At 35.5% G+C, this 14,738-nt stretch overlaps 2 protein-coding genes across 2 annotated transcripts in view; both read right to left on the reverse strand.

The window, feature by feature from the left end:
* Nucleotides 1-205: 205 nt before the first annotated feature.
* Nucleotides 206-5,983, reverse strand: LOC127856635 (DOMON domain-containing protein FRRS1L-like). Its single transcript, XM_052392954.1, has 6 exons — nucleotides 5,934-5,983; nucleotides 5,353-5,389; nucleotides 4,721-4,859; nucleotides 4,411-4,557; nucleotides 3,118-3,235; nucleotides 206-968 (listed from the first exon to the last, which is right to left on the reverse strand). Exons 1-6 carry the CDS (start codon nucleotides 5,938-5,940, stop codon nucleotides 817-819), a joined length of 600 nt encoding a protein of 199 aa, XP_052248914.1. The 5' UTR covers nucleotides 5,941-5,983; the 3' UTR covers nucleotides 206-816.
* A 3,240-nt stretch (nucleotides 5,984-9,223) lies between these two features.
* LOC127854582 (uncharacterized) overlaps nucleotides 9,224-14,738 on the reverse strand; it is a 66,111-nt gene continuing 60,596 nt past the window's right edge. The window contains exons 2-3 of the mRNA XM_052389644.1: nucleotides 9,599-9,824; nucleotides 9,224-9,320 (exon numbers count right to left, since the gene is read on the reverse strand). Of these exons, the coding sequence (XP_052245604.1) occupies nucleotides 9,224-9,320; nucleotides 9,599-9,824 (323 nt within the window). The remainder of the gene's footprint in view (nucleotides 9,321-9,598; nucleotides 9,825-14,738) is intronic.

Genomic DNA, 14,738 nt, shown 5'->3' on the forward strand with positions numbered 1-14,738 from the left:
AGTATTATGAACTATACACAAAGAAACAATAGTACAACATTAAGTTAGCACAAATTCTTACAATGAAATGTGTTTTTAACAATTAATGTTCACATTTTACGGTAAATAATTTACAAAGTATAAGTATAAATAAATAATATATAAACGTATTTATATTTTATATTTTATTTATATAAAAGTATATAAAACTAAATCCTTCCATATTTCAATAACGGGCCATGCATACCTAAACTTTATTTATCTGAAAAGACAAAGCACGCTTCATTTCTTACAAATATTGAATGGGACCAAAAAATCTATATTGATACGCCTTGCTAACTTTTTTATTAAAGCATTTAAACTTAGAGCCGAAAATATACAGAGTATTTGTTCACCAGAATTTAAATTGTGTATATGATATCTTACGATCCACTCATACCACTACTGTTAATAAATTCATCAGTGCAAAATGATTAAAACAACATACACATTTGTTTTTCTTATAATTCATCCAATTAAGAATGAAACATCAAATATTTTAAAATCATATATAAACCATTTAAGATTGAGTTGAAAAAAATGACAATGTTATCATCAAATGCGCACTCCGTTATCAAGTTATGCGCACACAGTCAAAAAGTTATGCGCTGACCGTCAGCAAGTTATTAGCACACCGAAAGCAAGTTATGTGCACACCGTCAACAAGTTATCCGCACACCGTCAACAAGTTATGCGCAGACGGTCAGCAATTTGAATGCATTTATAAACTGAGTACAAAGAAAACTCACCATAATTTGCCATTAAAATTTCAAAACAAACGCCAACATACTCTGATTTTTAATTAATTAAAACTGCGACAATTACAAAGCCAAAAATACTTATACTTAAAGCAGGCAGACTTGCACAGTTTATAAACTCGTTCATTTGTTGCAACAGCGAAATTTTCACCGATATCTTCGGTGTTTCGGAATGTTTTTCAATATCCCCTCCTGTAATGGAAAAATAAGCCAGTTGGTTTCATCTAATTGTTTTAAACCCCGAACCCAAAAACAATAACGCAAAGTATACATAAAATATATATTTCCCTTTCGTACAAATCTCTATCAAATATGACTAAACGTAGTTCTTTCACATAAATAGTTTTCACTTATATTAACGTCGTTTTCTGGCATACATCCTTTCGCTATTCAACACGCTTTAAATTAATTTCCCTGAAGTAGGCTTTAATATACAGTCTACACTAGTTATCTCGTAGTCGGCGGTCTAACTTAACTAGTGGTCTAACTAAAGCCGTCACCGTGTGTCATAATACTCTCTACTACCCAATCTATTACCTAACATATACGCGTTTCTACGAGGCATGATTAAATTTGATATTTAAATGCTTAAAATGACGTTTTAAGTGTTACAGAATTGCATGAACACATGTGGTTATCATTTTTCCAAACTGTCCAGTAAACACCCGGATGAACACATGTGGTTATCATTTTTCTAAACTGTCGAGTAAACATCCGGTAATGTTGCTATTTAAAGTTATAATGCAATTGGCGTCCAATCAAGACGAGGGTTTTTCATATGAACACGGGAAGTAGATCACGTTCCGGAATACTGAACTGTACATGTACATTTTGTAGTTCTGAAACTTTGCGACGGTTTATATACGCAAAAATATAACTCAATTCATTTTGGAATGTTGTTTGTAAAAACAATAAGCCTTTCGGCAGGCTGTGTATTAATTGAAGATAATTGCAGATAAAGTTACAGTTAAAGTGGCAGACCTTACTCAAGTGTTAATGGCTAACGACAATACACACGTGTGATCATTGATGCAATCAACGGATACATTATCTACCGCACAGAATCGGGAGCAGCCGGGCGAAGCGGGACGGTGAAGTATCAAGGAACAAAATTCTCACCTTTGCCGACACTGGGACAGTGGTCAACAGTCTGATCAACACCGACCCAAACGACTAACCAATCAACACCGCCCCAAACGACTCACCAATCAACGCCGACCCAAACGACCCACCAATCAACATCGGCCCAAACAACTCACCAATCAACAACGGCCAAAAGGACTTACCAATCAACACCGGCCTAAACGACTCGCCAATCAATACCGGCCCAAACGATTCACCAATCAACACCGGCCAAAACGACTGAACAATCAATACCGACCCAAATGACTTACCAATCAACAACGACCTAAACGACTTACCAATCAACACCGGCCCAAACGACTCAACAATCAACACCGGCCAAAACGACTCAACAATCAATACCGACCCAAATGACTTACCAATCAACAACGACCTAAACGACTTACCAATCAACACCGGCACAAACGATTCACCAATGAACACCGGCCTAAATGACTAACCAATCAATACCGGGGGTCGTTGTGGTATTACGGATAGGGTGTCCGCCTAGCGACCGGGAGGTCATGTGTTCGATCTCCACCGTGGGAGCGTTATTTAGATCTCTCCCAAAGACACCAAGTACTGGTTCTAGTCCCAGGAAACGGACTCGAGAGCGTTTATATAAGCCTGAGGCTTTCGATGAAATCGAGCTAAAATAAATAGGTTTAAACTAATCAAAACCGGCCAAAACGACTTACAAAACAACACTGACCAAACGACTTATCAATCAACACCGGCGTAAACGACTTACCAATCAATACCGGCTCCAACGAGTTACCAATCAACACAAGCCCAAACGCATACTGCTTTTCTTTTACTTACCAATCCAAACAGGCCCAAACCACTAAAATATCAACACCGGTCAAAACGACTTACTAATCCAAATCGGTACAGACGCATACAGGTTTTCTTTTACTGACCAATCAACACCGGCCCAAACGACTTACCAATCAACACCTTCCCAAACGACTCACCAATCAACATCGGTCCAAATGACTCACCAAATAACAACATCTCGAACGACTCAAAAATCAACACCGGCCCAAACGACCTACCCAATCAACAACGGCCCTAACGACTTGCCAATCAACACCGGCCCTAACGACTTACCAATCAACACCGGCCCTAACGACCAACCCAATCAACACCGGCCCTAACGACTAACCAATCAACACCGGTCCTAACGACTTACCAATCAACACCGGCCCTAACGACTTACCAATCAACACAGGCCCAAAGGCATACAGCTGATACCAGCCGTTGGTTAGGTCCATGTATTTATCGGCACTGAGGGGCCGTCTGATGTGGCAATATATGTAACCGTCCTCATTCTTGCCCTAAACAAAAACGTGAAAACCTTCTTAATTGCATTGTAAGCCGCAATTTATAAATATGATCGGTATTTGAAGCTTGCTGCAATAATTAATTTTACGTTCATTGATTTTTGTCACTTGGATTTTATTCCATCGTTTTATTGTGATTTACCTGCCATTTTTCTTAAGGCGTACTTATATACATACTTATTTCAGGTTATATGTATCATATCGTATATCCCGATATAATAATGATTAGAGTAGTATAGTAGTAGAAGGAGACGTTGCAGTAATAGTAAAAGTAGTAGTAGTTCTTGTTTAAGAAGTTTTTTTTTCGTAGTTATAGAAGTTAATAGAATAGGTAGTGCTAGTAGTACTAGTAAAAGTATTAGAAGTAGTAGAAGTAGTAGAAGTAGTAGAAGTAGTAGAAGTAGTAGTAGTAACACAAGCAACAGCAGTAGCAACCGTAGAGGCAGCAGTAGAAGTAATCATTTTGTCGTGTATATGAATTGAATACGTGTGAGTAAAGTAACACGAAATGTTTCACAAGAAAAAGGGACCATTACTAATTAAACCATTATCAAACACATACATACAATCAAGCATTGTATCTAGATAAAACTTCAAATTTTATCAATATCTATGGTATTTTATAGTTATATCTACATGTTTGTATTATGTATCCTTGTTTCTCGTCAAATAAACGTTAATTGCAGACATGACGTCAAACTCCGCGCAAAGGTTGGACTGGAACAAGAATAGCTGGATTTAATCTCTGCCTTTCTAGTCAACCACGTGATAATAGCAGAGCCACGTGTTTAAATAATTTTCCCGTTGTGATGTTTTTCCATGACGGTATTTATTGTTTGCTATGAACCTAAACTCTTTTCAAAATATAAAAGAAAATGATACGTATTATCAAAATATAAGTCTTAGACAAGACACTAAATAAAATCCTTCCAAATCTGTTAGGATTTTATTGCATGTGAGAGCATGGAACGACAACTCTGCGTCGAGGTTAGCATGACGTATGGATTGATAGTTCCCACTACTGTAATAAATACAATGAGTTGTATGGTTCGTTGAAACAACCGGTGCTTGAAGAAAACGATTTTAAAGAACAGTGCTTAAACTTTGAAAACAAAAGGATAATACCCTGTATGGAACTAGTTTTACATTGTTCCAAAACTGTATACAACCTGTACGACTGTGACTATTTCCGTTCCCTTATTCTTGATTGGCAAGACATATGGGAACGTATTGACGTATGTGGCAGCTTGTACTTCCGGTTCGCCAGACTGGGTTGATTTTACCGTGGAGCACAGTATGACCTCGTCATCACCGCCCTAAAAGACGAAACTTCCATTAAACTAACTGAACATTTCATAACATAAACATGAAATTCCAATGACATGTTTCCGCGTTTCAAAGTGAGAGTACTTAAATGATTCGACGATGGCCTAGACGGAGTATATATCTTACGCGAATCGATTCTTAAAAAACGATTACCATTCGGGTATCGGAGGAGAAGCCAACGGCGACCCAACCGGAAGTACGCGCGCTCATCTCCATGTCGAGCGCGTTCCCGGATACGTTGTAAGACAGGAAGTATTTGCATCCCATATGACCACAACCGTCCGCTCCGTATCTTGAAAAGTTATGGAATATGAATATGAATTAATTATGCTTAAGTGGAATAAAATAAATACAAAAGCAATATATGGAAATACAGCGTTTACTTAATAAATATGCCTGGATATGTCCCTTGTAATTTAGTAGAATAATTGTTGGAGTTGTGTATTGGCCACTATTGAACGATTTTGATTTTTTATGTGAAAGCACGAGAGGTTTATACCCCAGCATATTAAGGACAACGAGTTTTAATACTCTTATGGCAATATAATACTCTTAACGTTACCATATACTATATTTCTGTATTTTTTAAATTTGAAATAATTTTCAATAAGTATGTTTAATAGAAATAAACTTAGTTTTCTTTGCATTTTAGGAACGATGGTTTTCTATTTAATATAAAGACTAGCGTGTGTAATGTAAAATCATTCAAATAAGAATGATTAATATTTTAAAGAATATTTATTTTTACATTCTGTTTACTTAAATAAAATACCGAAGTTCATTACCTGAAGCATTTCTTGCTGTGTCCACATTCACTTGGTTCTAAAACAGAAAACTTTTTTCCATACATTGTCTCATTTTTAATACAATGTTATAGACAAAACACGATGGATTGTATTCGACATATTTACTCAGAAACAAAGACAAAATGAATGATCGAAGGGTAATTGATTAATTAATTAATCGCCGTGACGTAGAGGATATGGTGTCCGCCTAGCGACTAGGGGTCACGGGTTCGATCTCCACAGTGAGAGCGTTCTTTAGACCTCCCCCATAGACACCAAGTACTGGATGTTATCCAAGGAAAAGGACCCGAGAGCGTTTCAAATAAGCCTTTGCCTTTCGATGCAATCGAGCTAAAATAAATAAGTTTTAACTAAATGAATGACATGTGATCGTGAATTATTAAACTTACCAAGCACCTGATGATTACAAAAGAAGATCAAACAGTCGTAGAAATGTAAGCCTCTTGTCTTCTTAAATATAATACGTATTTCGTTTTGTAATAACATATTGTGCGAATTTTGTATAAAAAAATGTTAATTTATATGAATAAATAAATATTAATGCAAATATGTATACATACTAGTCATAAAGTCGTCATCCGAATCCGCGTCTCTTTTTCTTCGAATAACTGGATCTAAAACAGTATGACCCTAAATAAATGATCTTCGTATAGGGACATAATACTATGGTTGTGATAATTACAATTATGGTAAACATAAAAAGATGATGATGATGATGCTGCTGATGATGATGCTGATGATGATGATGATGATTTAAAGTCTGATTGAAAAATCATAATATATATTTAAACACTTCTATATATGTATTTATTTTATGCTTTCCGGTGGTTTATAGAGAAATATCAGTGAATTAAAACTGATAATTTCAATGTTTCAAACAGTGAAAATTATCAGTGGAAATTATCGATAATTTTCACTGTTTACTGTCAAATGAAGTAAGTTTTTGGACGGAATGACGTCATTATCCCAGCGAAATTCTTTAGTTAAACTCTTTAACAATGTATATAAACGTTAAAAAAAGCATAAAATAAATAGAAAATTTGATGGGTTTGGTGAAATATCAATTTTAATTCACTCGTGATCAATTATTATCAATGATCACTCGTGAATTAAAATCGATAATCTACCGAATCTAACAAATATCCTCTGTGTGTTTCATTTATTTTATACATTAACCCATCCTAGTGTTTGTTTGCGGTATTTGTATCCTTATGCAACTCATAAATACATGCTTATCGATCCAACGGAATCCGAACGATTATCCCGTGCTCAATTATCCATGTACATAGCAGGTTAGAAACTTGTCAGTAAACGTTCTGCCGTGGTGATTTTGATGGAGTATATAGCGTTTATAAAAATTAGCTGTGGATATACCTCGGCTTTGGATACGGTCAATGAATATGATATAGTAACGTTAGTATTGGCCCGTTCAAAAGTACAGTCGACATACCCCTACACGCAAATTTATATTTCACCATTAAATACAATGTATTTATAAATTTGCGATCAACAAATCAACAAGCATTATTTTAGGAATTTTTGTTTAATTGATCGCACGTCTGTGGTGAAAGCCATATCTGTTATTTGATGTTTTCGTTTAATATATTTCGTGGACCACATTGTCAGCGGTTACTTAACGATCTGCCTGTTTTATCTTGTGTGCACGGGCAACTCGTTGTTGCTAGTATCATGTATTACTGTGTCAGCTGCCTCATATCCTGTATCAAATACGTTCTAGATCTGATATCATATAACTGTTGATCCTTAAATCTTAAATCTTTATATCTTAAATATGAAGTTTGAAATATAAAACAATCACTAGTGAAATTTGGTGCAGAAAAATGTAATAAGTGTTGCAATTATTAAACAACGTTTGATATTATGTGGTCAATATGTAATACCATTCTCAAGAAAAAACGAACGCATGTTTATTCCTTATTTTGAAAATTTATCTTTCTTAAAAATGATAAATATGTTGTATTTACTTTATGCTGTTATTGTATATGTATGTAAATGACGATGTGCCTAACATGCTTCAGTCTAAATAAACGATTCCCAGTTCTGTTCTGTTCTGTTTATAGATCAAACTTGAGTATTCAAACAGTGTGTTGATTGACTTTTTGATTCGATTCTGAAAATATATGTTCATTTAAATAACACCATAGACTTTTAATACGTATACAGTATTTATCAAAACGGTGCTCATCACAAATGCATGAAATAAATCATTTTATGTTCAAGGGATCAGTTCACATTTTGTCTATTCAACGTTTTTTTTAAGGTTTGTCACTTTTTCCAAAACAAATATATATGGGAATATAAGGAGAAACTACAGGTGAATGCATATACTTTCCATATATTTACATTGATTCACTTATAATGGAGCGTTTGTAACACGAAATAATGGTGTGTTTGTTGTTTGCGTATAAATTGCAGACAAAACGCGGATAAATAATACATTATTAAAATGAGATTGACAGCGGGAAATATCAGAGGACGGTATTGGCTAAGCTCAAAGTTTTTTATCATGAGGAATGCTACAATGCTTATAATGAATGGTTATTTTCAAAATATAAAACAGTCGCTTAAAGTACATCTGTTTGTGTCACTTTAGTGTTAAGCTTTTAATTTTGCTCTAACGATTTTTACAAATGTATTTCCATAACTTGATATATTTGCAATAATAAACTGTTTTGTCCTGCCCGTGTGTAAACCCCATGTTAACCCAGTTGATCCTGTACCCTGGATTATGGAGAAAGGAATTTTTTTTAATTTACATGACAAATCTTGTTTAATATAAGACAGAAAAGGCAAAACAAATGCGATACAAGTTTGCCGTCTTATAATGGGATTCTATGGGAACTGGATCTAGTGTAAATTGACCCTTATGCACACGCAACGTTATTTTTATACGCGAGAAGAAGGAGAGCCATTTTGAGATGATCAATAATTGTGTAAACGCATGCATCCTGTTGATGAAGAAGTAGATAAAACATAATGTGCCTACAACAATTTTGAAAAGGCAATTGCATTGCTTTCCGCGCACACTCCGTTTTTGAGAAACAATCGTTGAAGAATAAAGCGTAGTAAAATTATAAACTTTTTTTATCATATAATATTTTGGCACGTTAATCAATGTAAATTAATGTGTATGTATTTTGTGGCGTTTTGAAGTGCTCTACTGCTCAATTGAATCGCGCATGATACCAAAAACGCAATTAACGCATTATATATATATTGAATAATTTGAGACTTTTACTACGTCAGATTGAATCAAACTCTCGTTGCAATTACCACTACCATATTTAGCGTTTGCTTAATCAGCTTACCATTTGTACTTATATTTGAGGTTCACAACTAGCAAGCATATCACAGTTAAACAATAATTTCTAACGTTGTGCAAGAGTATTATACATCCAATGAATAGTTATTTAAATATTTCTAGAACGTATCGATATTTTTGTATAATTATATTGATTTTCTTTTTATATAATCAACGACACTATTGTACAAAAGAAACATAGGCAATCATAACCAATAAAGCAACACTTATAACAACGACAATAACACTACCATCGTTATCATTATCACTTTTTTTAAATTTAAATGCCGACAATGATGATCACGACTATTATGATAATGCTAATGATGATGGAACTGTCGAAATGAGAATGTACTAGGTAAAACCAAAGTGCGTTCCGTTTCACTCTATATTTATGTACCATTTCGATGCAATATGGTGTTAACCGAAAAGCAAGGTGATACCAAATTACCTTTCTACAGTGCGATCTGTGTAAACAATTGCAACAACTTAAGTGTCATAAGCGCTTCGGTTTTACTCAATTACTTGTTACTTGCCTTCGTTGCTTTCGTTGTCCTCGGTTTTGAAGCGAAGAATGTGTTTGGTTGTTTTCATGGAAATGCTGCTTTTAGTGGTGTAGAAAGCACTAAAATGCGCAATCAAAATGAACAATTATGCTTTTGACGAAATGACATTATATTACAACACGCATATGCAAGAATCATAAAAAGCAACTTTCCATACACTAGTTCTGAACATAATCATACACAATGATACAATTTAGAGTATTGATCAGTAGTGTATCGGTATTGGAGAGAAGTGATATTTTATAACTTATTTGAAGTTAAATCAAGGGAAACTCGGACAAGATCTCTAGATTATATATCAATGAATGTTTAAAAAAATAAAAACAACATTCTTTACATGATATTAGCAGGTGATTCTGTGTGTATTGTCAGCAGCATATGATTGATCTTTGTTCCGTGCTTCTTGGTGTCTAAATATAGAGTGTCGTTTGCCTGGTCGCATGATCGCATATGACGTCGACGTGACGTCACATTACCGGTATCGATGACGTCGTGTAGTTGAACGGAGTTGTCGAAATGTAAGGCAAACCGTCGAATATCTCTGGACCAGCATACCATTAGATCTGGAAGTGCAAGGTCTGATTCATTAATATAAGCATATACTGTTTGCGTACATTGTTTAATTTGTTCATGGACCTTTTGTGTCTTTCGACATAAAATTGGAATTGCTATAATTATATATAAATCAAACAATTTATGGCCGATTTTGCCATTGCTTTTGCGACTTTTATTTCGACAAAATCTCAAAACCAGTATAGCTTTCCTAGCATAAAACAGAACTTTGTGCTTATGGGCAAACATATAAAGGGACATTTCACGTTTTGATAAATTGACAAAATTGAAGCAAATTGTTTCAGATTTGCAAATTTTTGTTGTAGTTAAGACTTTTGCAAGGAAACAGTTATCCTGAACATTAACCATGCTCTAAAAATATATATATTAAACGCATATTTTAACGATTAAAAAACCTGAAAAGTATAAAGCATTACAAACGCGAAACGATTGTATAACTTTAAATGTATGTTGTTATCGTTATATTTTGTGACATTACGAGGATTTCTTATATAAAGTATCCATTAAACGCAAATTGCCCTATCATGTCAGCACGGGTGGCCGAGCGGTCTAAGCGGTACACTTTTTTCTACAAGAGCCAGTGGTTATAGCCCAGGTTGGGATAACTTTTTTCTTTCCTCAATTTTATTTTTCTTTTCAACTCGAACTCTTAAGTCCTGATGTTTAAATTTAACAATTCAAAGCATTTAATTGCAAACTTCAAAATATGCCAAACATCTGTAAAATGGTGAAACATAACTACCCACCGCTGAAAATGGAACCCATGTACAATCATGACAATGGAATAATTTATGTGATATTGTATCGAAAGGGATACAAGGAAGTCAGCGAAAGTGAGATACTTCAGCAAAATATGCCTACAAAAACTAACCGTAAATTGATAGATCCATGTATGCAAAATCCAAATGTCTTCTTAAATGTTGTCTTATTAGTTTTATAATAGAACTAGCACGAGTCTTACAAACACATACTTTCCATTATGCACATTAATATTCGTGTGGCTATCACAGTAATATATAGCTTTATAAATACTAGTAGTACATGAAATGCAATTTTAGTTATTTAGGCCTTAACACCAAACGCAGTTGGATGTATACAGTAAGATACAATTGTATGTATTTAATATATTGACGCCGTTGGTTGTTTATTGATAGAAACGATGTTATGTATTGTATACTAGTATATTGGCACTATTGCCAGCTTCCTAACACGTACTTACTGAATTTGTGCTCCATATCAATTGCTAAGCTCGCTAAAATCTAATATCACTCCAAGAAATTGCGAGATAAATGGATCGTCTAGCTGCCTAAGGGTATTTGAATCATTGATACTGATCAGCGAAGAAATGTAGGCAACGTTCCTAATTGGTACAGACACACTTCTTCGATGTACTTTTTTGTAAGTTTTATGTTATCAATTTACAGCAACCCATATCATTCTTAGTATAAATAAGTTACCATATAACAGGGATGTTCGCATGCATTATCTATGTGATTCAAATGAAGTACAAGTTTTTGATTTGGAAATTCTTCCTCTCTGTTGTTTGGAATAAAACAAAATGTGAGAACTTTTGTTTAACTCTGAGTTTTAGTTCGGAATACATTTGATAACTAGAAATGGCGCGGCAGAGGCCGACGCGTATCCCCACGCCGAATGTTTGACCTAGGTGTGCCCCAGGGTTGGTAATGGGGCCATGCATAGCTGAGATTGACCGTATTGTCATAAGAGAAGTTCATCATCAATTAGAAGTGAATCGGTGTAGAAATGAAGAAGTTATAGTAAAAGGCAATTTTGGGTGGGTGTGACATATGTGGGCAGGGCGCCCCAGGGTTGGTAATTGTGCCATGCATAGTTGAGATTGACCGTATTGTCATAAGAGAAGTTCAGTATCAATTTGAAGTGAATCGGTGTAGAAATGAAGAAATTATAGTAAAAGGCAATTTTGGGCGGGTGTGGTCTATGTGGGCGGGGCCCCAGGATTGGTAATGGGGCCATGCATAGTTGAGATTGACCGTATTGTCATAAGAGAGGTTCAGTATCAATTTGAAGTGAATCGGTGTAGAAATAAAGAAATTATAGTAAAAGGCAATTTTGGGTGGGTGTGGTCTATGTGGGCGGGGCCCCATGGTTGGTTATGGGGCCATGCATAGTTGAGATTGACCCTAATGTCTTAAGAGAAGTTCAGTATCAATTTGAAGTGAATCCGTGTAGAAATGAAAAAATTATAGTAAATGGAATTTTTTGGTGGGTGTGGCCTATGTGGGCGGGCGCCCCAGGGTTGGGATTGGGGCCATGCATAGTTGAGATTGACCCTAATGTCATAACAAAAGTTCAGTATCAATTTGAAGTGAATCCGTGTAGAAATGAAAAAAATATAGTAAATGGAAATTTTTGGTGGGTGTGGCCTATGTGGGCGGGGCGCCCCAGGGTTTGGAATGGGGCCATGCATGGTTGAGATTGACCGTATTGTCATAAGAGAGGTCCAGTATCAATTTGAAGTGAATCGGTGTAGAAATAAAGAAGTAAATTTAAAATAACCTAAAAAAATGAGTGATAATTTCTGACGCGGCCCCACCCCAACCGCTATAACTTTTGACCCAGAGGTCAGATCAAAATTCCAAACAGTGCAGGGTCGCACATATGCTCATAGCTACCATGTGTGTAAGTTTCAAGGTTCTAGTGCTTTTAGTGTAGGAGGAGATAGTGGCCAGGACGGACGGACAGACAGACAGACAGACAGACGGACGGACGGACGGCGGAGATAACCACAATATCCCCACCTTTTTTCAAAAAGCGTGGGGATAATTACAAATATATATATATATACATCGTACGTCATGAAATTACTCGATAATTTCTGTCATAGACATATATAGTCCGGCAGAAAATGGCATATACCCGACATTGAAGTGTATAATAAATGTTAAAGCGTTTTTTAATGGGGGACATGGTCCTGATGAAGAATCCAAATGATGCCGGGCTGGTATCTTTGAGGGTTTGAGAAATCCAAGATGGCGTCCAAGATGGCCGCCGTTATCAGCTTTTTACGTAAGTGGTGGTATGAAAATGATTTTATCCTTATTTTGGATTTTTTCAGCCCAAACTTGATAATTTTTATGATGGTTAATGTTTTGAAAGTGAATTATATCGAAATAAATTACCAAATTCTAAAATTATACGCAAAATGGCAGCCATTATGGTCGCTTTTTCAAATAATTTCTTTTAAAATTCGATTCAACAACGTTCAATCGGAATTTCATTCTCTTCAAACGGAACTAATTGTATTTCAGAATGGCATTGTGTAAATAACATTTAATATTAGCAACTTAAATCCCTTAAATGTATTATTTTACATAACCACGAAGATATTACAGACATGGACACTAAGAAACCATTATTAACACACACATGTGCTGCATAATGCACAATGTGCGAACTTCATGAACACATATTCATTAAGCGAAAATGATTTACACCCGTTTGATTAACATATGGTTAGCATGGACTACACAAATACATAAATAATAATTATTAATTATGTTATTAATATATTAAATAACAGTTTATCATCACAGTATTGTCAGAACTTCACTGTGTTTACAGGTGATATACAACTATATAGAATTGCATTCAATATTATTTTGGCATACCCAGAGAGGTTTCAGGATGTAATACAACGTCTCGGTGAAATGCACTTACTTATGAGTTTTGTTGGGTCAGTGGGAACGCTTATGGCAAATAGTGGGTTGGAAGAGTTTCTTGTGTCAACATTTGCTGGAGTGTCCAAACTCCTAATTGGGAAGAAGTATCCACACAATGTACGGGCATTATGAATTGTGACAGAGGAATTGTTGCGCAAGGTATTCACCGAAAATAATTTTCAGACATTTTACGATCTAGAAATGTATCTTCACAACACAGCATCTGCCAGTCGTTCGTCTAAATTGTGGGTTGATTGTTTGATTAAGGCAGTGTTTCTTATAATGATGTATGTTCGGACAGAAAAAGAAGGTGATTGGCTGCTGCACTTGGCATCAGTTAAGCTAATGTTACCCTTCTTCTTTGCCGCTGCACACCAAAACTATGCGAGATAGGGCCTATTTTACCTGAAGTAAGGGAGAAAATGCATGAAAGCGCACAAGAAAAAGCTCTTAAAGGGTGAGCATATCATCAGACATGCCAAACGGAGCGACATGTTCATAGGAACAACTTTTATGAGATATGGACATGGCAAGAAGGGAATTATAGATTCAACAGAACTGATTTAAAATTTAAAACTGAAACTGTCAAGGTTTGGAGTTTGAGTCTGCATATTTGCAGCAGGTTGGTAGAAGATCTGAGAGAAATGAGCAGTGCCAATTTTGTGGACACTAATGAGCAACACATAGAAGAAAAGCGGGAGAGGATCAAAGCAGATGCTAAATATAAAGCAAGTATTCGGAGAATGTTGACAGAAAGTATTGATCCGTTTGATCCACTCAAGCATCCACACAGTCTAGTGAACATTGTGACTGGAACAATAGCACTATCGTCTGCTAAGTGTGATCAAGCAATATATATTGGTAAAGCCCAAATGATTGAAATCGAAAACTCATGGCCGGATAATATAAATGGGTCAATATCTAAAAAGGTTGAGACCCAAAGTTGTTTCTCAAATGCACATTAGGGTTGCAGACACCAAGGTGTATGATCTCAATCCGATTCATTCAATAGTGATTGGCTTACGAGCTAGTTCTAAGGAGATTGAAATAAAACATTAACTAACCATTTATTGGCTGCAGTACCTACTGCTATGTTTACTGAAACAGGGGAATTCAGAATAGGAAAAAACAAATATGTGTTAAAGAATCAATTAAAAGTACAAGTGTCTGAGCGGCTCATTGAAAGCCAGATAACATGTTCAG

This window comes from Dreissena polymorpha, chromosome 13, assembly GCF_020536995.1.
Source record: "Dreissena polymorpha isolate Duluth1 chromosome 13, UMN_Dpol_1.0, whole genome shotgun sequence".
Taxonomy (NCBI): domain Eukaryota; kingdom Metazoa; phylum Mollusca; class Bivalvia; order Myida; family Dreissenidae; genus Dreissena; species Dreissena polymorpha.

Bases quoted from the DNA above. Each gene is read 5' to 3' on its own strand.
- LOC127856635 (XM_052392954.1), bottom strand. The intron at 4,558-4,720 runs GTAATCGTTTTT...TTCGTCTTTTAG, and splicing joins TCTCCTCCGATACCCGAATG to GGCGGTGATGACGAGGTCAT. The intron at 969-3,117 runs GTAAGTCGTTAG...TTTCCATTACAG, and splicing joins CTTTGGGCCTGTGTTGATTG to GAGGGGATATTGAAAAACAT.